General features: G+C 41.7%; 1 protein-coding gene across 1 annotated transcript; it reads right to left on the bottom strand.

Moving 5' to 3' along the window:
* Positions 1-331: 331 nt before the first annotated feature.
* On the bottom strand, positions 332-22,061 carry LOC148477510 (thread biopolymer filament subunit alpha-like). Its single transcript, XM_088456645.1, has 10 exons — positions 21,378-22,061; positions 19,702-19,913; positions 18,782-18,842; positions 16,720-16,815; positions 15,785-15,961; positions 14,063-14,188; positions 13,322-13,435; positions 11,678-11,784; positions 4,645-4,985; positions 332-1,077 (listed from the first exon to the last, which is right to left on the bottom strand). Exons 1-10 carry the CDS (start codon positions 22,005-22,007, stop codon positions 1,055-1,057), a joined length of 1,887 nt encoding a protein of 628 aa, XP_088312771.1. The 5' UTR covers positions 22,008-22,061; the 3' UTR covers positions 332-1,054.
* Between the last annotated feature and the right edge of the window lie 290 nt (positions 22,062-22,351).

Here is a 22,351-nt window from a genome sequence, read left to right as displayed (position 1 = left end):
CTTTCCGGAAGCCCCGCCTTCGGCGCGCGCCCTGTCCCTCCTTCCCATCTCCAAAAGTTGGGAGGTATGCCTTCTAGAAGATAATAGCTAGAATCTGATTGGTTGCTATGGGCAACATCACTTTTAAAACTCTCTTCTAAAAACTCTCACTTTAGTAAATTTAGCCCTGGGTGTGTGATATTATTTCACTCACTCAGCGACAGCCATTAACCAACTCCTTGGTTTGCCAAAGGGCAGCGCTGGCCCTGTATAATCGTCACGAGACCACGTCAAATCGTCTTCATTCGTTTTAATAAAGAGACACACACAGGGCTGACTCCTCACACACGTAAATGTTTAACAAATGCTTTTTATTTTGATTTCTTTACAGTTTTTTTCTTGAAAACATAAACCCCTTAAGGATCTGCTAAACACTCTCTTGATACAAGGACTTTGCGGGAGATTGAAACGCACTCCTTTATTCAAAACAATGCACGGCGCAAATTTCTGGAAGTTGCGCATTTAAGTCTTGGCAGCGCGTCTACCTCAGCCATGAGGCGCTCACTGCATTTATACTATTGCACACTTTCAGCCTGGCATACAGTATAGAGATCTGTCCTTGTCTGTTCAGCAGTCCAAAGCTCAGAGAGAAATCCCAGATTAGGCTAAACTGCCTACAGATGCATAATTAGAGATTGATATGGCAAGTGCGGGGGGTTACATGTATAATTTATCATTTTACGGAAAAATGGCAGGAACTAGATGAAAAATAAAAGAGGAAAGTCCTAAATCACCACAAGCTTGTACAGAAAGAATAATAAAATACCTTTTTTTTTTTTCACTACCAACAAAAAAAAATAAAAATTAAAATAAAATAAAAATTCCCACGGTTAGAAAAAAAAAAAAGATTATTTTAAAGCGGTGACGTCTTCTGAGGAAGATGATTAAGTGCAGATATAACAATTTTACATGGAGAAAAATCCGGCTGGGTTCATATTATCTCAGCAAGGTTGTACATTGGGATTTCTCAGACATTCACGACAGCTGCTGTTCTTCAATAGCAGGTTCCTGTTCTTCAATAAGAAGTAGAAGTGGATACTAGAATGAGAGAAGACAAAATGCACATAATTAATTTATCAAGTCCAGAAACAATTGTTACCTGCATAATATTTTCATCATCATCATCATCTAATGTCTAGCTACAAACTATTACCATCATCAGTCAGTTAATTAGCGACAACATTTTCCACAGTGCTGTGCAATAATCGGCTACATTGGATAACGCCATCATACACACATACCACCATAAAATGTAGGCAGGGCCCTGCACAACTCATAATTCCGAAAAGAAAGGATTACAAGAATTAAAGATGCCATTATTTTACAGAACGTCAGATATGGGTAATTGGAATTAGAGATGTGCGGTTCCATTCTCCCGAAATCCGAATCCACCAGAATTTCGCAAATCCGGACAGATTCGAGTCGTGGTTCTGATCTCCTGTGGAGATCCGGACAGATCCGAGTTGCAGTTCTGTTCTTCCCATGGCTCGGAATTTGGATTTTGGATATGGGAAGCACCGGCGGTGTAATGGTTAGCGTTACTGCCTCGCAGCACTGAGGTCATGGGTTCGATTCCCACTATGGCCCTAACTGTGTGGAGTTTGTATATTCTCCCTGTGCTTGCGTGGGTTTTCTCTGGATACTCCGGTTTCCTCCCACACTCCAAAAATTTACTGCTAGGTTATTTGGCTCCCCACAAAATTTACCATAGTGTATATGTCATGGTCTTTAAATACACTGTCCCTAATTAAAAAGGCGCAACAGCGTTTGTTTTTCCTAAGACGTTTGAGGGCCTCGGGAGTTAGCAAAGTAACTATGCTAAACTTTTACAGATGCTCAATTGAGAGCATTCTGACGTTTGGTATCATTATCTGGTATGGCAACTGCACAGCGAGTGAAAGAAGTGCACTGGAACGGGTTGTTAGGACCGCCAGCAAAATCATTGGCGTGCAGTTGCCAACTATTCATGATGTTTATGGGCTTAGGGTTCTAAAGAGAACCAAAGGTATCATATCGGATCCAAGCCATCCATTTCATGAATTTTTTGATAAGCTCCCATCTTTAAAGCGGTTTAGAGTACTTCGGGCACGTACGAGTCGCTTGAGGGTTAGTTTTCTTCCATCTGCTGTGCGCATGCTGAATGCTATGATTGTATCTCTTTAGTTAATTTTAATTTTATTATTTTTGTGAAATTGTTTGTGATAACCTTTACCATGGATTGCTATTCACTGTTTTAAAAAAGTGCAATGTAATTTCGTCTGTCAAACTTGTTTTGCTGATGACAACAATAAATACAATACAATACAATACAATACAATGTGTTTGAGCATGTGGTAGGGAATATAGATTGTAAGCTCCACTGGGGCAGGGACAGATGTGAATGGTAAAATATTCTCTGTAAAGCGCTGCGGAAAATGTGTGCACTATATAAATAACTGGTAATAATAATACTTTTAAATTTGCAAAAATTACATGATTTTAGCTGTTTTTAAAAACTTTTTATCAATTTTTTTCCTTTTAAACCTAGATAATTGAGGGTGGTATCGCAAAATCAAAACACGAAGATGAATCCAGATCCAAAACCAAAATACGGGGTCAGCGCACATCTCTAGTTAGAGTCAACGTGGAGTTGTGTGTGCATATCAAGGCTCATTTCTGTAGCTTGCCTACTTTATTAAAGGTCAGGAAATCCGAGGTGGCTTCTCATATTCATAGCCATTCACACTAGCAATGCATTATTCATAATATACCACTTCCCAATGTGCATAATTAAATGATACTCACCTGTTATAAATGGTGAGCATTTCAGATATTATTTCCATGAGTTTATAAATATATTATCATACTTTCTATATTATCACACGGATGGCAATTCCTGATAACTGTTGTGTTTTATTATAATTCTATACTTCTAGCAATGTAGATGATCTGTGTCTTTTGTCTACTTGTTTGCATTTAGTCGCCTACACAGCCTAGAGACAGGATTTTTGTGGGGGAAGAAACTATGAGAATACAGCATATCAGTCCTTTAGGGACCAGTTACTGTACGTCACTAATAGTTCACTAGCTTCTGGTGTATTGATATGGGTCTATGGCCGATGGCAAGTGTTTTTTTTCCATCGATGGTGGTACCATGATGTTGAAGAACAACAGGGGCCCAATGTCTGAGACCTGAGCATGTGAGCACTAAACCACCAATAGCAAAACCATCAATGGTTTTATACCGATGGTAAAAAAAAAATACATTGACCATTGAAGTTAGAGCCATCAATGACAATTACCCTGCTGTGTTTATTGGACAGATGCATGCTTATGCTGGCTGCGCATTATTTATTTAAATAGTGTGTTTATGACCATGGCACTAGATATGAAGAGATTAGGTGTAGAATATTCAACCAAAAGGCTCTGATTAAGTCCGATTTCAGTATGTGCATTGTAAGTATAAGAGCAAAGTCTAAAAACCCTGTCCAGCATTACCTATTTTTATTTGCTCAACTTCTTAATATAATTGGATTGGAATGTGGGAACCTCAATTGCAAAATGATGTGGTCACACAGAAATTGCGCAAGTGTGTAGCCAGCTAAAGACATCACCCATAGACTCCAACAAATCGGTGACCCTGTCTGCCATATTGTTACCCAAAATTATAGAATGATATCTTGGCTTTATCAAACTATTAGAACCAAGTATTTGTGCTGGAGGCATATTCATAAACATATGTTGTTAGGAAAACATTTTGCACATTTGATTCCGTTTCAGCTAAACAGGTACGATTACATGTTCACCATTTGTCAGACTTCTGGATATATGTTATAATAATGTAGTTTACTGCTCAAAACAAAATGCATGCACATTTTACATGTTTATATCAAATTAAGGATATCAAAAAAAGTCTTGGAGCTAGACAGGTATAAAGGTAAAATTGAGTGACCTAAAGGAATGTTGATAGAAACTTTGAGTCCCTGTTCTGTATAGAGCAGAGGTTCCCAAACGCGGTCCTCAAGGCTCCCCAACAGTTCAGGTTATAGAGATATACATGGTTGAACACAGGTGGTTAAATCAGATTGACTGAGGTACTAATAAAGTCACCTGTGCTCAACCATGGATATCTCTAAAACCTGAACTGTTGGGGAGCCTTGAGGATTACGTTTGGGAACCTCTGGTATAGAGACTTTTCGTCCCTCTTCTGTATAAAGTCTTTGGGTCCATGTTCTAAATAGAGACTTTGGGTCCTTGTTCTGTATAGAGACTTTGAGTCCCTGTTCTAGATAGAGACTTTGGGTCCTTGTTCTGTATAGAGACTTTGGGTCCCTGTTCTAGATAGAGACTTTGGGTCCTTGTTCTGTATAGATACTTTGGATCCCTGTTCTAGAAAGAGACTTTGGGTCCCTGTTCTAGATAAAGACTATGGGTCCCTGTTCTAGATAGAGACTTTGGGTCCCTGTTCAGTATAGAGACTTTGGGTCCCTGTTCTGGGCACAGTCTTTGGGTCACTGTTCTGGGCACAGTCTTTGGGTCACTGTTCTGGAAGTTACTGCATAGACAGTTGCAACAACATTAAAATACTAATGCATCGATGTTATATTTCCAGTAAAATAAACTTACATGAGCTGGAATTCAGGCTTCCAAATTGTAATCCTCCTCCGAAGCTACTTCCATATCCGAAACTTCCACCGCCACCACCCAGGCTTAATCCACTGCCAACACCACCACCAAGGCCAAGCCCTAGGCCACCACCGATTCCTCCTCCTAGGCCAAGTCCGAGACCATAGCCGCCACCAAGTCCACCTCCAAGGCCACCTCCAGCTCCACCTCCATATCCGCCACCAAGTCCGCCTCCAAGTCCGCCTCCATAGCCGCCACCAAATCCACCTCCGCCACCACCTCCTCCTCCGCCACTGCTAGATTTGGACACGTGTACTGTGATGCCACTTCCGCTGCTGAGTCTGCAAGATAGAAGATGAGAAATATAGCATATAAATACAGCGCTTAGTTGGCAGATAGATTTAATTTTACTGACTATTAGTTTATAAATCGATATAATTTCTATAGCAACATTATATTATTATTATTATTATTACGTTATCACAAACATGTGGCACCCAGCAGAAAAACTGGCCAAGCCCTAGATTTCATCTAAGATTGCCCTGATAGGCACTTTACCGCTTCTGCCATAAACCCCCATTGCCCCAAACTCCATTCTGTCCCATTCTGAGGGGGCAATTAAATTTTCCGCAGTGTGATGCTGTGACATTTGGCTGCGATATTAAAGCTTATTACGGCAAGCAATCTTTGCACATTTTCCTATGCACCTCTATGGGGTGTGAGAAGAAGTGAGTGAAGAAACACTTGCGTGCCTTCGCCACCATTTCCGGAGCCACATCGCGGAGAATTAGAATTGAATTGCCCCCTATTTGTATAACTGTTTTAAACACAGTACTCAGAGTGAAACCTACCTCTGCTGTTTGACAACCCTTATAATTGCATAAGCCTTGAACCCTGACCTTTTGGGATATAATTTCCCTTCAGGCCACACAATAAAGAATCACTGCACATATAATTCAGGGTGTCAAGAACTGCGCTATCTACCAGTTACTACTGTACATTTGAGAACTCTAAAACCGCTGTAGCTATTTTACTTTCACGTTCAAGTTATAATTCAACTTAGATAAGATTCCTCTGCTCGGGAAGGATCAAGAACCTTTTACAATGTCAACATTCTGTATGGATGCCGACTTGTACAGGAGAAGGGTTAATTAGAGAGATGTAAATGTGGATGAGAGTATGACTGAGGTGCCTCTATGCACTCAAGTGGCTCACACAACTTAAATAACCTCTATGTAGGTCAGCAGGTAGTATATTGCAAATGATTTATTGATTACAGCAATCAATGTGTAGCTCTATACAATTGTCACACACAAGAGGCAGCACAGATAGAAGTATCTGCTGCCCCAGTATTCTATAGATTATATATTCTGCATAAATCCTTCCCAGGCTGCCACATCTCTCCTTTATGCAACACAAGTTACATCTCTGTTCCATCTTATTTCACCTTCGGTAACAAGGAACCAGACATATTTATTTCCCTGCACTGGAAAATACTGTAATCCCACAAAAGATACAACTCAGCAAACCATACTGTAGCTGTACAGGACACAATACATTAGGCTCCTGTGCGCTTCGCTCTATTTCACTAGTAATATTTTACTGGAATACAGCACAGCTATTTTTAGCAACCCATTAACAAGTGCGCAATGGAGAAACACATTACAGCGAGCGTCTTGCTTTATGCGGAATGAACTCTGATGTTTAGAGGATTAGATTAGAATAGCAAAACAGCTAAACACTATAGTAATTGATCACATTTACTGTAGGCTACTAATATTATCATGTAACAACCCTTTAGTTATGACTGTCTATAATGGGAAGATTTGCTGAGGGAATATGGTCTAGGATGTCTAAGCTAATTTGATTTATTGCTACTAGTGGTAATGCCTAAGTAATGGGCTATTCCTGATAACAGAAGTCCTAACTGGCATTGAAAGGATTCGCATCTCACTGAAGTTGGTCAGATACGGACTGGTCTCCAAAACTTGGCTTGAGTGCTGAGCAACAGGATCCATCTACAAATTGGCCATTCCCAAATTGGACAGGTCTGGCTAACTGGTGATTGGACTGAGTAGCTTGGTGGGCAGAGACCCTAATAAGATGGTTTCAACCATTCAATATACCCAACACTATTACCTGGCCCCGCACCATGGCACCAACCATCAGATATTTTACTGACAGCTAGTTGAACAATATTTCTTTTTAGGTGGTCAGTAAGACAAAAACAGAAATCTGTAGAATTGAAGACACCCTCTGTTACCTCTAAATTACACGTAGCCTTCTCAGTGCAAGTGGATTTAGGACACATCCCTTATTTTATGTCACTTTTTTTACCTACTAGAAGTACATGAAAAATATTCTAGCAAAAAGTGTTGTCCATCATCAAAACTGTAAAATAACATATCAGCAAATTTTGTACAGTTGTGCACATGGTGATTGCGGACAAATCTCCGAAATGGCATTTTCGGAGGTTTGACCGCATTTTTAGCATTGATGTATACCGCCCAGGGGGAGATGTATCAAACCTTTGAGATAGATAAAATGGAGAGGTTGCCCATAGCAACCAATCAGCTTCTAACTGTAATTTCCTAGACTGTTCTAGATAACTGATAGCTAGGAGCTGATTGGTTGCTCCACTTTATCTCTCTTGAAAGTTGGATACTTCTCCCCCTCCACTATCATTGACCCACAGGGGTCTATTTACTATAAGGTGCCAGCCAATCAGCTCCAAACTGTCATTTTTCAAACACAGCCTGTAAGATGGCAGTTAGGAGCTGATTGGCTGGCACCTTATCACTTTTCAATCTGTCTCCTAACACTGCTTAGTAAATAGACCCACACAGATATCTGCTACGGCCCCCCTATTCATACATGGGGTGATACTAAATATTTGTGGTTACCCCCCCAAGAACGGGTGTTTTCGGGGAATAAGCCGCAAGTATTTATTGATTAATGGGCCCCTTTGGGAGGAAACTCTTGCAATCGTATTATCTTATCACTTGCAGTCTTATTATGATGCATATCTTTAATTGAACAAAGGAACCTCCTATAAATTGCAGCATTTCAGCGAGAATCTATTTACTGTGCTCTGATCTGGCTTCACAGCAACATTCTGTGGAGGCCAAAAAGACGGATATACCGCCAGATCTGCCTGTCGCTGCAGTTTAAAACATTGTCCCCCAGGGTACTGTCTGACCTCCTGGGCAATATACCTGTCATACTATGACAGACTACGGAGGCCTTAATGTAATCAGTCACGTTTTCATTGCCCAGCTTTTTCACTCCAGTATATTTTTCACATTCTCTTAATCTCTGCTTATTTTTGGATGACATGTCCCTCTCTACTCTAAATTGCTCTGCTAAATAATTTAAAATGGATTATACCAGAAAACTTCAAGACATTGTCAGGATTTTGGATAAATGCTCAGTTCAAGCTATTTGCAATATTACTTTTCCTGGTTCTAGTGGAGAACTCCAAATACAGAAACTTTCTAGATATACTGTATGCAGATATATCATTGTTTTATGTTGTTATTTTTTTTTTATTTTTAGCAAATTAAGATTTCAGTAGAAAACATTCAGATCATCTGCTCTGTCCAAAACTACTTATAATGGGTCTGTAGCTTCCAGTTTAGTGAGACTCCTCCATTGGTATATAATATATATAACTGTCTTAACTCTTTATGTTACAGGAATATTATATTAACTATGTTTCGTATTAGTTAGAAATCTTAATGCTGTGCTAGCCCATTGTTATACATACTCTGCATTTGTACTCTTGCATTTATTGTAGTTATGCCTGTACAGTATTTAAATGTATAGTATCTCGTTACATGACTTAGGAGCCTATGGGGAAGATGTACTAAGCTCTGGAAAGTTATACATTGGAAAGTGATAAACTACCAGCCACTCAGCTCCTAATTGTCATGTTACAGTGTGTGTTTGAAAAATGACAGTTAGGAGCTGATTGGTTGGTAGTTTATCACTCTCCAGTTTATCACTTTCCAGAGCTTAGTACATCTGCCCCTATACTGTGTATTAATAATCATGGCACTGCCATGTTTATTAATGGTCCGTCTTGCGATAGACTTCTATATTTATTGCACAAATGCCCTGGCTATGTACTAACTATAAATCACAGGGACTATGGTAGCAATAACCGCTGTCCCTGCGAGGAGTCTTTCACATTTCCACAATGTCAGATTCATCCCTCTACTGCGAATATGCCTCCACAGGCATAAAGCAGATTGCGCCATCTGAGACCAAACTCTGAAAAGCAAAGTTTGGTACATAAGGGTCAGACTGTGGTCTTTATTGATAATAATGAGGACTGATCTGCGCAGCTAATGAGCCTTTTGCTGGAGATTTCTGTGGTATCAGTGTACACAACCCTCCCTGCACTGATAAATAGGGACTGCTTTCTAGACTGTCAACAGCAAACCTGGTTTTCCCAAAAGAAACTCCCCCCTCAGCAACTAGGCCCACTATAACTTACTGCAACACAGCAATTACTGGTAATATAAAATGCATACGGGACACATATATCTCTTCTAGCAGTTGTCCTGCATTCCTCTCACAATGTATAGACACTGCATGCCGCACGCTCCCTGACCCACGGAAGATGTATGGTGTATTGTGCAGCTCTCTGGCACTCACCTAATATAAATATACCTGCAAATGTAGCATATCGCAGTGAGCAATGTACACTGTTAAACAACGCTGACCTCTTTAACGCAAGAGAGGTATTGTGCTGCTGTTTACTCAGAGGAGAATAAAAAGCTTCATTCAAACTACTGCAGCCCAATAGCGGGTGTCCTAAATTTACAGAATGGTCACTTTGCCTGACCTGTCCAGAGTCTGATTAATTCCTCCCGTTCTTACTGTATGTTTCTGGGCTGGTTGAGCAGAGCTCTCTAATTTACAGTCCGCTACACTCCATTACTCTGCACAAGCGGCTATCAATCAGCTGGGATCATGGAAACAGCTGTTCAGGGTAAGACAGGCGGTCAGGTCAGGAGTGGCAGTATTTTCTGAAGAGACACTGGAAGCAGTAACATGCAGTAGAGTATGCTGCGGGCTACCGACCAGCATTTACCGCCTCTGTTCTTCTAGCGTAAGCCACCTCTGAATAAAATACATTAAGTAGCTGCCCACTACCACGGCAATACAGCAAAAGCAGGGATTTAGATTACCACCATCAAATCGAGCTTATGCAGTTGTGTCTTTCTGTGGCAGGGAAAATGTTAAAATCTACTGTACTTTAGTTTATATATCATCAACTTTCATATTGCTACTAGGATGTAATCTATATTTATACTACCTATATTAAGCATATTTGTGTACGGTTTCATCGCATTTTGTAAAGTATTTCTACAGACAGCAATTTTCCGGAGCAAACAAATAATGAATTCATGCTTTATTTTCTAATATAATGCATTGCAAAGTTCAACTTTTAATTTGAGTTTCTTTTGCATACTATATTCAAAACATCAGCGTTTGAGAATATGACTCCTTTATACAGATGTGACCACATACACCTAACCTGAAATCCCGCTAAATAGCCCTGTTTGGCGTGCCAATGACTTGCGATTAAACCTCGCCATGCGCCACGCCATACTGTTTTGTAAGTAATTTGCATCACTAATGCGACAAAAGTACAATACACAAGCAGTTAGGGGTTTGTGACTCAGATGCCAACCAGGGGAAATAGGCAAAAGAATGGAGACCGATACTAGTGAGCTGCGCCATTCATTGCGCCACGCGGCATTGTGCTTAATCTGTGCCTTTATACCAACTCCATTGAGACAAAATTACTAATCACTAAGTACCCAGGACACTATAAGTGACTTTGGATGCAGCCATGATATGAAAAAGACAATGAATTCAGAAATAAGCATGAAAGTCTGTGAATAGCTAGCTGTAATGGAGCATTTCATTTGCACTACGTGTCTCACGCCATTTGGTGCAAATAGGCAGCACCGTAACTTCGAGTTACTGCACCCGGTGCTGGCCACGCCCCCCTGAGCGCATGACATCATGACTACATGTCAGAGGAGGCGGGGCCACAAGTGACCGGAACAACAGCTCTGCCCGGAGCATCCTCAGGATGCTCCGGGGGGCTGTTATAGCTGCAGTCTGCCGTTTGTGAGCCTCCAGATGAAGCTCCAGCCGGCACTGCTTCTGCAATTCTGGCTGCAGGGTGCCGTTCCATGGACCGTGGATGGTCGGTGGTGCCGAGCACAGAGCGCTGTGCTCTGGGCCTGATTCAGACCCGCTCGCGAGCGCTGAGTGCTCGCAAGCGGGTCGATGTGCCCTAATGCGCATGCACACGACGGAGGGAGCTCCGTCGTGCGCATGCGCGAGGCCCGCATAGCAACAGGCAAGCTGTCGCTATGGGTCTCGCACCAAAGGGGGCGTGCTGTCGATGGTGAGTGACAGCACGCCCCCTTTGGAGGGCGTGCCGGGGGCGTTGCTGCCCAGACGGAGGCGTTCCCATGGGAACGCCTACCGTCTGGGGCCGGCCCCAGTGACATCACTAGTGATGTCAGTGGGAGTGCTTTTGGCTTTGATAGAGCCAAAAGCACTCCAGGGCTTGCGGCAGCGAGACCCTACCGCAGGGTCTCGTCGCAAGCCCGGTGGTTGAGATAGTATTGACCATCACGACTATCTTTTTGGCCGCTCGCATAAGCTGTGGGTGGTCACCCACAGCTATGCAAGCGGCCAGGAGGCCGCTCCATTTTTAAGTAGGAGGGCCCTGATTCAGAGCGAGCGCTTTGGTCAGAGCGTCCGGCTCTGTATCAGGTCCTTTGTGCGGTGGCACAGGTCGCCCATAGTTAGTTATGTCCCTCCAAAGAGAATAGGTGTATGAGCACACATCTGTAAGGAAGAATAAACCAGAAAAATATATATAATGCTAAAGGAGGGTGAACTGCATTGTTAATCTGTAAAATAGTATGAAGTTTGTCACTGCATGATGCTATATTTTTCTGTGTGTCTGTCTCATATCTGTTTTTCTGTAATAATTTCTTACCTCAACTCTTCACTGTCCATCAATTTCTTGTAGGCTGTGATCTCTACATCTAATCCCATCTTCACTGCCAAGAGGTCCTGGTATTCCTGGCCATAGTGAGCAATTTGCTAGTTAGTGGAAAAGGAAAGAAAGGAATATAAAGTTATTGGGGATGGCAGCGCCGTCATTGGCATATGTTTACAATGCAACTTCTTTCTTAATTAGAATAATTGTATTTTCCTGATCAAAACGACCAGGGTTCAGCACTTCGTACAGCTTGTGGTTTCGCTGTCATTGGCCTCAGAAAGTTCCGTAATAGCTACATCAGCAGAAAAACAGTAGCACAGTATCATCCACATGCAATTATATTTTCCCATATAATAAATATCCCCTTTTTATTCAACAGCCATCAAGTGCGTGGGCTTTGCCTGCTAGAGAGCATTTCGCAGCTGTGCCTCACATACTGGCTACTTGTAATTGAAAGAGAATCTAAGATGTGAAGAATGCAGTGTGTGTATTACTTACATTACTGTGCTACTGGGTAACAACCTGTTTATTTATTATGGATATTGTTTATTCATTTTATGCCCCTAAACACCTTAGGCTGCCATATCACTGATATGGGAGAGATTTATCAAATCTTGGAGAGTGATAAAGTGGAGAGAAATAAAGTACCAACCAATCAGCTCCTAACTGTCAATATTCAAACACAGCCTGTAGAGTGACAGTTAGGAGCTGATTGTTTGGTACTTTATCTCTCTCTACTTTATCTCTCTCAAAGCTTTGATAAATCTCCCCCATAGGAGGGTATTTAATTGTTTTTGCTGGTGGCTGTTATAATGGGCGCCCGACAGAGCAAATCAATTGTTGTTCCACTCGGGCGCGAGAGCCGCTGGAGCTGTCATTTCTGCTCGCAGCCTCCTGAGGTGGCGAGCAGAAATGTGCGAAAAGTCCATAGTTTGTACACCCAGACAGTAGTTTGGGCGCCCTATCCAAGACTTTAGATGGGTTTAGCCGCTTTATGCGGCTAAACCCGGTGCTTTTGAGCACGGCATGCGCAAAGAGGCATGGGCGCCCAAAACAATTGAATATCGCAACCCGATCTCCTGTCACTTTAGACAGGATTGGGCATGAAAAAAACAATTGAATCGCCCCCATAGTCTTTTAAGGTGATTGATTGAAATATGTGCCCTGCCAGCAGCTTCACTGTATGCTAACGCTGACTTTACTACTCCAGTTAGAAATGTCCTACAGGGGAACAGTATTTCTACTGTATGTAATGGAAATACCTTCTATTATTGGCACAGTGCAGCCTTTATTCTTTGAGCTCCTCAGGGCAGCTCCCAAACAGCAACGGCTGAAATGTTAGAACACTAATGGTAATTGTTGCAGCCATAATTAGACCTGATGCCACAGTAGATGTTGTGAATGAGTTTGCCCTAAATTAGTAATTGTGCACCCCACACGGTTATGCTGCTCCATAGGATGCCCAAGAGAGAATAAAATGAACATTAAGCCATTTCTGCGGTGCTATCTAGTGTAGCCCTAGGCGTCTGCCTAGTGAGCCTGTACAGGTAATGCAGGTCTAGGTGGCTCGTTTATTCCAAAAAAATGAACCACTGCTATAAGAAAAGCCTGAAATACATAACGCTCGTCTTTCTATACCTTTCTAATGTCATCTAACTGAGATTTCAGTGCTGCAGACTGCTCCTGGTATGTGTCGGTTTCACTGGTTGTGCTGCTCTCTGCTTCCGATATGTGAGATTCCAACTGAATGTTCTGCAAAATAGGAAAACAGACTTGGAAAATAGACCACGTCATCTGCGGCACTGCCGGGCATTAGCTACTTAAAGGAATATATTCATTAGCGTTTTATTGGGGTGACTACTGTGTCCGTTTTTATTCTGAGATTCAAAAAACGTAATTTTTTTTGCATTCACTTGTCAGCGAGGGGACTGGGTGCAAAAGATTTAGCCAATCATATATGTATATTGTGCATCTCACACTTTTGCTGCTTCTATAGGGAACAGGGAAGATATTTAGATGTTAATAATTACATTAAGGCCGTTGCAAGAACGGAATTTGTGTTGCTAGGAAATAAAGTGATTGCACCCCAAAAGTGGGATTTGGTTGTCTTTAGTTAAGTATTAATGACAATAATAATAATAATAATAATAATAATAATAATAATAATAAAAAAATTATAATAATAATTAAAAAATATTAATAATAATAATAATAATAATAATAATAATAATAATAATAATAAAAAAATAATAATAATTTTTTTTATATTCTTAACATTTTAGTATTTGTATCTATTACACTACACAGAAAATGTTCCCTAAGAGCATATAATACTCATATTAAGCTCTTACTGATGTTAAGAAAATTAAATAAACTTACCACATGTTTAACCCTTTCAATCTCGCGTTGTACTGAGTCAACTTGTAGTTTGATCATCCTGTATTCTTCCTTGTGTGCTGTCAGCACATGTACTGATGGTTGTGTAGAGCCTGCTACCATGTAAATCTTTCAGATAGAAAAATCTATGGTAAGAAGCTGAAGAGACTAATAAATATATCAATGGCAATTAGAATTAGAGGCAGTAGATTATATTATCAACTGTGGATGGAGCTACATCCCACAATACTCAGGTTTGTTCCACCTGGGAGTGAGATGTACTCTTGAGAATGTTTTGCCATAAGAAAACTGCTGCTGTCTGGCACAACGGAGGCCGCCATTTTAAGAGCTGGACCAACGATGATGAAATGTAGCCCTTCATTGTATTAAGAACCAGTGAAATCACTAACAAAACAATTTACTAGACAATGTCTGCCACTACAGTATGTTTTACAGACATGTTGTAGATATAACTTGACATAGAGTAAAATCTTGATTGATCAGCTTGCACAATTAGTTCTGACACATGCCAGAAACACTAAGAGGTCTATTTACTAAGCTGTGTTAGGAGTTAAAGTGAACGTTGATAAGGTACCAGCCAATAAGCTCCCAACTGCAATGTCACAGGCAGTGTTTGAAAAATGGCAGTTAGGAGCTGATTGGCTGGTACCTTATCACCGTACACTTTATCTCCTAACACAGCTTAGTAAATTAATCCCCTAATTTCGTAGACAAGAAAAGGTGGGTATATGGGGCAACCGTAGATTTCCTACATACATTGTCACAGTAACTGAAAGAGCTACTAGTGACAGCAACAAATATAAATGTCTTTATGAAAATTTACAGAGGGAAATCACTTAGAGGCAATTACAAAATCAAATATTATACGAGGGCCTATTCAGAGTTGTACGCTAATAATGACGTCGCCGCTGCCGTACTTGCGTACGCAGGTGCTGTGCGAAAATACGCAAATGTGGCAGCTGCTGATGAATGCGAGAATCTGTGACACGCCCCCGAAACGACCGTGACATGTCTGCATTCTTTACCGCCGCTCCCCGTTACCTCCCCCAAATGCTTCCTAAAGGGGGTCTATGTACTAAGCCTTAGAGATAGATAAAGTGGATGGAGATAAAGTACCAACCAGTCAGCTCCTAACTGTCACTTTACAGGCTGTGTTTGAAAAATGACAGTTAGGAGCTGATTGGTTGGTATTTTATCTCCGTCCACTTTATCTCTCTCCAAGGCTTAGTTCATAGACCCCGAGTGTCAATCACACTGTGAGTAAATAGTACATACGATAATGTACCTTGAGGCATGCGCAGAGCGACTTAACGTACAAACCTGAATCCTTTAAATCTAAGGCAGTCAAAGGTCACCTCCTAAACTACCAACTTCAATACTAGTTGTTTTGTCATCCATGGCAACCTCGCTCCCAAACCAAATAACCAGTGGTGGCTCCAGAGGTGTGGCTGCAGCACAGTCCAAAATTCAAATAGGGGAGCCACACCCACTGCCAGTGATGTTTGGCAGCCTTTGTAAGGGCAGTTGGTGCGGCTCCCCTATTTAAAATTTGGATCCACCTGTGGAGCCACCACTGCAAATATTAATTCCAATACCCAATCCTGTTTGATGCTAAAGCCATGTACATTCAAATAACAGCTTTCATATATTATTACAAATAATGAGAGGTTACAACATTGCCATGAACCAATACAAATGGCGTACCTTGTTCTCGGCTGCTGCAAAGGATTCTTGTTTGGTCTTAGCCACCAGTACTTCATACTGTGCTTTCATGTCAGAGATAGCTGATGTCAGGTCCACGGCTTGAGCGTAGTTGTCGAATGAAATGGAGACAGCTGCCTTATTGCCACTGGTGACCAGGGTCTGTACTTCTCTGACTTTCTGCAATTTGCAAACATGAAGCAACATTAAAACCTCTATTAACTAGGAATTGTCCTACAGGCAAAAATCAGGAGACACCTGTAATTATCATCCATGAACAGTTGGGAATGATTGTGATCAAACCACTCAGCAGTTTATTAATGGGTGGAAGGAACTAAACTTAATAAAAATATAGGACCACAAACTAGAATTATTTCTATGGTAAGAGGAAGCTCTGTGTTGCTGATTTCAGATCATTGTAAGGTCATTTTCAATAAAAACTGGAGCCTTATAGCAATCCAGACAATTTTATTAACCGCTGAAAGCAATAACTTGCCCTGCTGTGATTCAGCCACGTGAATATTTCATTAAATGCTGTTCCTTATTATAGGCTATAGATGTCACTTGTGCATTCACTGTCTATAAAAGACACTTGGCTGATGGCTAGATCACCCCTCGGACAAGTTAGAGGCTATAACAGGATTTGTCACTGCATCAAAACTAAATTTGTTGGCGGATTCTAAATGATGCATGACCCGACAATTCTATTACACTCATTCAGTCCGCACAGTTGTTTTCCCAGCATTACAGACTGGTTAATTACATTATTTATATTGAGTAATGTTGCAATATATGAAGTTGTTCTCATTAGGTAACACATGTAAAAGTGGTCTCATATGCTCAGAAATATCTTTAAAGAATTTTTACTGTTTCTGTCATTTCTTATTCTACTTTATACCTCACATACAGTTGCCCACTGTGTAGGGGTATTTACTTACAGCATCATATACTTGTTTGGATAGAGTTATTTGGTCTTCAACTCCTGTTAGTTTAGTTTGTAAATCAAAGATAGTCAGGTATAAGTGATCGACGTCCTGGAAGATGAAGAGAAAACAGTTAATTTCTTTACATAGATAATAATACAATAATACATAAGCAATCTGTACTGCAAATGGTATGGATATTAGAAGTCGCAGGAAAGTTCTGCAACGCTATAAGAGCACGGGGCATTAGGCCAAGTGTTTTTGTACAGGTCTTAGAAATGTAAGGTGGCTGCCACAGTATATGATAACTGCCATTAGGGGGCGCACTAGTTGTTATTATATGCAAGGTGTCGTAATGGACGCTGAAATGACTGAACTCACTAATAATAAGCAGTGACTTTAAAACTATCTTTGAACCGAAATTATGTCTAGGAGTTCATACATATAGTAACATTACCTGTGTATTATGTAATAATTGTATATTCTGTATGTAATAATTGTAAATCCTGGAATACTGTATTTCATCATCAGTCTATGCTTAGATTATTTATATAAACATGCATACAGAAAAAAACATTAAACACAATACAGTCATGCAAAAATAGGTGCAAAGGAAATAACATACAAATATAGGGCCTGATTCAGACCCACTCGCGAGCGGCTGTCCGCTCGCAAGTGGGTCGATGTTATGGACTGAGCATGCGCACGACGGAGGGAGCTCCGTCGTGCGCATGCGCCAGACGCGACGAGCGAAGGAAAGTCCTTCGCTCGTTGTGTCCGATCAAAGGGGGCGTGCTGTCAATGTTGATTGACAGCACGCCCCCTTTGGTGGGCGTGCCGGGGGCGTGCCTCCCTGACGGGGGTGTTCCCACGGGAACGCCTCCCGTCAGAAGCCGGCCCACTGACATCACTAGTGATGTCAGTGGGAGTGATTTTGGCTCTGATAGAGCCAGAATCACTCCGGAGCTTGCGGTTGAAAACCTCAACCGCAGGCTCCAGCTCGCAAATTCGATGGTCGCGATGGTCTCGACCATCGCGACCATCACAATGCACGCTCGTATAGCCTGTGGGTGGAGACCCACAGCTATACGAGCGTCCAGGAGGACGCTCCATGAAAATGGAGCCCGGCCCTCATTCAGAGCGTGCGCTCTGCTCAGAGCGTACGGCTCTGAATGAGGGCCATAATGCGTAATACATGCTGTATAGCTTGTGCTGTATATGTATATTGTGTATAGCTTGTGCTGGCTTTGGTGAATTACTCTTAGTAATTGTTGGGAAGATGTGACAAGGGCCCTCATTCAGAGCCGTACGCTCTGAGCAGAGCGCACGCTCTGAATGAGGGCCGGCCTCCATTTTCATGGAGCGTCCTCCTGGACGCTCGTATAGCTGTGGGTCACCACCCACAGGCTATATGAGCGTGCATTGTGATGGTCGCGATGGTCGAGACCATCGCGACCCTCGAATTTGCGAGCCGGAGCCTGCGGTTGAGGTTTTCAACCGCAAGCTCCGGAGTGATTTTGGCTCTATCAGAGCCAAAATCACTCCCACTGACTTCACTAGTGATGTCAGTGGGCCGGCTTCTGACGGGAGGCGTTCCCGTGGGAACTCCCCCGTCAGGGAGGCACACCCCCGGCACGCCCACCAAAGGGGGCGTGCTGTCAATCAACATTGACAGCACGCCCCCTTTGATCGGACACAACGAGCGAAGGACTTTCCTTCGCTCGTCGCGTCTGGCGCATGCGCACAACGGAGCTCCCTCCGTCGTGCGCATGCTCAGTCCATAACATCGACCCACTTGCGAGCAGACAGCCGCTCGCGAGTGGGTCTGAATCAGGCCCAAGGTATGTTAGTGGTTTCTGCTGTGTAGGCAGGAGACAGTCAACAGTAGACAGTTTACAATCATTAAATTAGTAATGTGTTGCTTCTATGCAAGTGCCATGTTTGTGTGTGTGTTGTACACAAAGAGATATATGGCAACAACCACTAAGAAACAGGAAATGAAAAGTTTATCACTGTGGAATAGTTTATTACAAAGGAAGCTATGTTGGGTTGTCAGTGAGACACATGCGGTTCTGACCTCTTTAAGTGTTGTCCATTCTGCCTCCAGGGCCTTTGTGCTTCCACTATCTTCATCATATCTGCAGACAAGAATAATTGGTCAAGTTACTGTTATCACCCTGACACTGATGGCTCCATGATTCCGAAATACAAAGAGTAATAAATTGATTTATTAATTAACTGACCTCTTTCAAATCCCTCTACCCTCGCTGCAGGTAAAAATATAAATGAGTTTATTGCCAATCACCACGTCTATCTATTCTTTAAAATGCTTTTATTACACATAAAATATTACTTGATTAACAAGGGCTATGGACTATTAGGTTTTATATTTAACATCCATCTTTCCTCAAACAAGTAGAGCAACAATGTTGCGTTAGATTTATACAGTATTATACTAATACCATGTAACAAATGAATAGGTGGAGGTTGCTGATGACTAGAGCAGTTACTGTAATGGAGATGTCGTGTGACTACAGGAGGAGAAGCAATGTCACGACAGGGCACATGTAATGACAGGGTGTGACTGGCATCTTTAAATCTAGCCACATGCCTTTTATTCAGTGGGGGGCTATTAGCTAAGAAAGTGTTTTGCTTTCTATTACAATATATCTTTCAGTGGGCACCTCAGCCATTTGTATAGCATCAGATTTGCTAATCATTGCACCACCTACACTATAGAGATAATCTAATCCCCAAGTTTGAGAATAATGATGATTGAAATGGTAGTCTGCTGTCTGGGCAATACTCTCATTTTCTGCAGATATTTCAGCAACAGGCAACAGAAATTCAGCTTACAGTAGCCGCTCTATCTATAAAGTTCTGTATGACCAGGAGACAACAGGAACTTTTGTACCATACTGGAGAAATCTGCTGATGCATTAACATAGAGTAGCAACTGAATTTACAGACAGCAACAGCTCCTTCTAAGTAACTTACTTGGATTGCACTTCTTCGATGACTAGCTTGTAGTGGTCAATTTCACCCAGGTATGCTGCTTTGGTTTGCGTTAGGGTTTCAATGTAGGCTTTGTAGCCAGCAACAGCAGTGGTGGAAACCACAGAGGAGTTGACTGGTCCGCTTGGATCGCTACGGTTGTACAGGTTGATTTGAGCTTTGAGAATGGTGTTATGTTGTTCTAGGCTGCGGACCTGAAAATTGCAATAGCCATGTATTATATAGTCATTTATTCATGAATAATTAACAGTTATTGTTATATTGCATCCATATCCGAAGTACATGATCATATATTAACCGGACACAGTGATTTCTAACCGTACAAATGCCATAGGGGTACTTTATATCAAGTAGTCACTAAAACGTGTAAGATGCCATTGGGATAGAATACTACAAACAACAAATAGTAAAGAACTTAAAAACCTTTGTCATTTTCTCTGAATCTATTTTATGCTAGCAGTCAATTGCAGAGATGTGCCAAACCTTGGAGAGAGATATTGTGGGGAAGTTAACCAGAGCAGCCAATCAGTTTCTGTCATTTATCTAGCACACTTTATGAAATGACAGTTGGAAGCTGATTGGTTTCTTTGGTTTACTTCTCCACCTTATCTCCCACCAAAGTTTGATACATCACCCCTAATATTGTCTTGGTAAGATGGCAAAACTGTAAGTGCTTTATAATATTTTAGCATATATATGGTGTATTTTTTTTTAGCATATGTATGATGTATTGTGTTTAGTATATGTATGATGTATGGTATTTAGCATTGTGTTTAGCATATGTATTGTTAAGCATATGTATGATGTATTGTGTTTAGCATATGTAAGATGCATTGTGTTTAGCATATGTATGATGCATTGTGTTTAGCATATGTATGATGCATTGTGTTTAGCATATGTATGATGCATTGTGTTTAGCATATGTATGATGTATTGTGTTTAGCAATGTTTGGTGTATTTAAAGTTTTATGATATATCTTGCATTTTAGTAGGATCTGTGCCATTCATATGATGCCTTTTAGTCGAACTCAGAAATAGCAGAACCTGTAAAGGATTTTATTCCTTCTTGCAGTTGCTGTGCCACCCTAACAATTCAATTATTTGCTGTAAATAGAGTACTGATGATGTATGTGCCCAACAATAGTAATATCTACTTGTAACCTATGTCCCCCTTAATTAGTTAATTGGCATTATGTCAGTTCATGTGTGTAGGGAATCTTGTGCTGTCCTATATGTGGAATAACCACAAGTTAGAAAGAGGCAATGTGCTGATGGTTATCTATACACAAATAACATTTATTTAGGGTCATATAACCCATTGTAATTTAAGAGCTGTAATAATTACGTTTAAAATGCAGGTTAGTTAATTGTTGCTTTATGTGTTATGCAAAGAAAGCAAAGTCAATACCATTAAACTACCATTAAATAAAACATGCTACCAAGTACTATAATAAAATAATAATAATAGTGGACTGTTATGTCTCCATCTTTAGGTATTCAATCTCTATCCATTTAATAATAAAATCAGATTTAGTCATAAGGACAATTCAGATAAGAAAACTGTGGAGGCCAAGTATAACCTGTACTTGGTTAATAGGCTTCAGTCCCAGGTTACATCCTCATTATAGGGTGCACGTAAAGTTCATCCATGGAAGTACCTTGTCGATGAATGAGGCGAACTTGTTGTTAAGGCCCTGCAATTCCTCCTTCTCCTTCAAGCGGGTGACTTGGACGGTGTCCACAGAGGGCAGGGATGGGTCAATGGATGGCATTTCAGACACGCCTGGGGCACCTCCCAGTCCCCCAAACCCCCCAAGTCCTCCTGGCTTACCGCCGCCGACCAAAAACGCAGGGCTGAAGCCATAGCTACCTATTTTGAAACCTCTACCTCCTAAACGGCTCCTCAGGATCCCTGCGGCTCCTCCTCCAAGCCTACCTCCTGCTCCCCCAATGCCTCCCCCTAACCCAAACCCTGCTCCAGCTCCCCCTCCAAAACCTGCCCCTCCACCAAAGCCTGCTCCTCCACCAAATCCAGCTCTCATGCCACCGCCACCACCAAATCCACCTCTAAATCCAAACCCTGCTCCACCTGCGGCTCCTAGCCCAGCAGCTCTAGAGAGGCCAATCCCTCCAAAACCACCTCCAAAGCCACCTCCAAATCCACCCCCAAAGCCACCTCCTCCGGCCCTAAAGCTGCTCCTGCCCGCAGAGAAGAGCCTGTTCCCTCCATAGGATGCGCCATAACGCACAGCTGAGCTGCTGACTTTCACTTGCTTCTCCACCGTCATCCTGAGTAAGAGATGTATCCAAGACTGAAACTTTTAGAGCAAAGTCCCACCTGAGTCACTGTGCAGCTATATACTCCTGTATGGTGTCGGGGGGGGGGACGCACAAACTCTGCTCCCCATTGGGTAACTCATCTTTTACCACGAATCATCAAAAAATGGAATGGAATGAAAACTCCCTATCAGAGAGCACTTCTAGCCTTGGGGGAAAAATGATCAAGCTCAGGACAGGGGGGTAGGAAAGCCGCAGAAAGAATCAGTTTACAGTGTCAAAATGTAAGCTTATGGCCAAGGGCTAGCGTTGCCTTCCACCTGCTCCAAGGCTGGAAAATTGTTTTAACTTGTGA

Source organism: Taudactylus pleione, unplaced genomic scaffold (assembly GCF_031769625.1).
Source record: "Taudactylus pleione unplaced genomic scaffold, aTauple2 ptg000711l, whole genome shotgun sequence".
Lineage (NCBI taxonomy): Eukaryota > Metazoa > Chordata > Amphibia > Anura > Myobatrachidae > Taudactylus > Taudactylus pleione.
The sequence above is the reverse complement of the archived record's forward strand: the minus strand, read 5'-3'. Positions and strand labels throughout refer to the sequence as shown.

Bases quoted from the DNA above. Each gene is read 5' to 3' on its own strand.
- LOC148477510 (XM_088456645.1), bottom strand. From the start codon at position 22,007: ATGACGGTGGAGAAGCAAGTGAAAGTCAGCAGCTCAGCTGTGCGTTAT. The intron at 18,843-19,701 runs GTAAGTTACTTA...TCTTGTCTGCAG, and splicing joins ATCGAAGAAGTGCAATCCAA to ATATGATGAAGATAGTGGAA. The intron at 13,436-14,062 runs GTAAGTTTATTT...CCTATTTTGCAG, and splicing joins TTGAAAGGGTTAAACATGTG to AACATTCAGTTGGAATCTCA.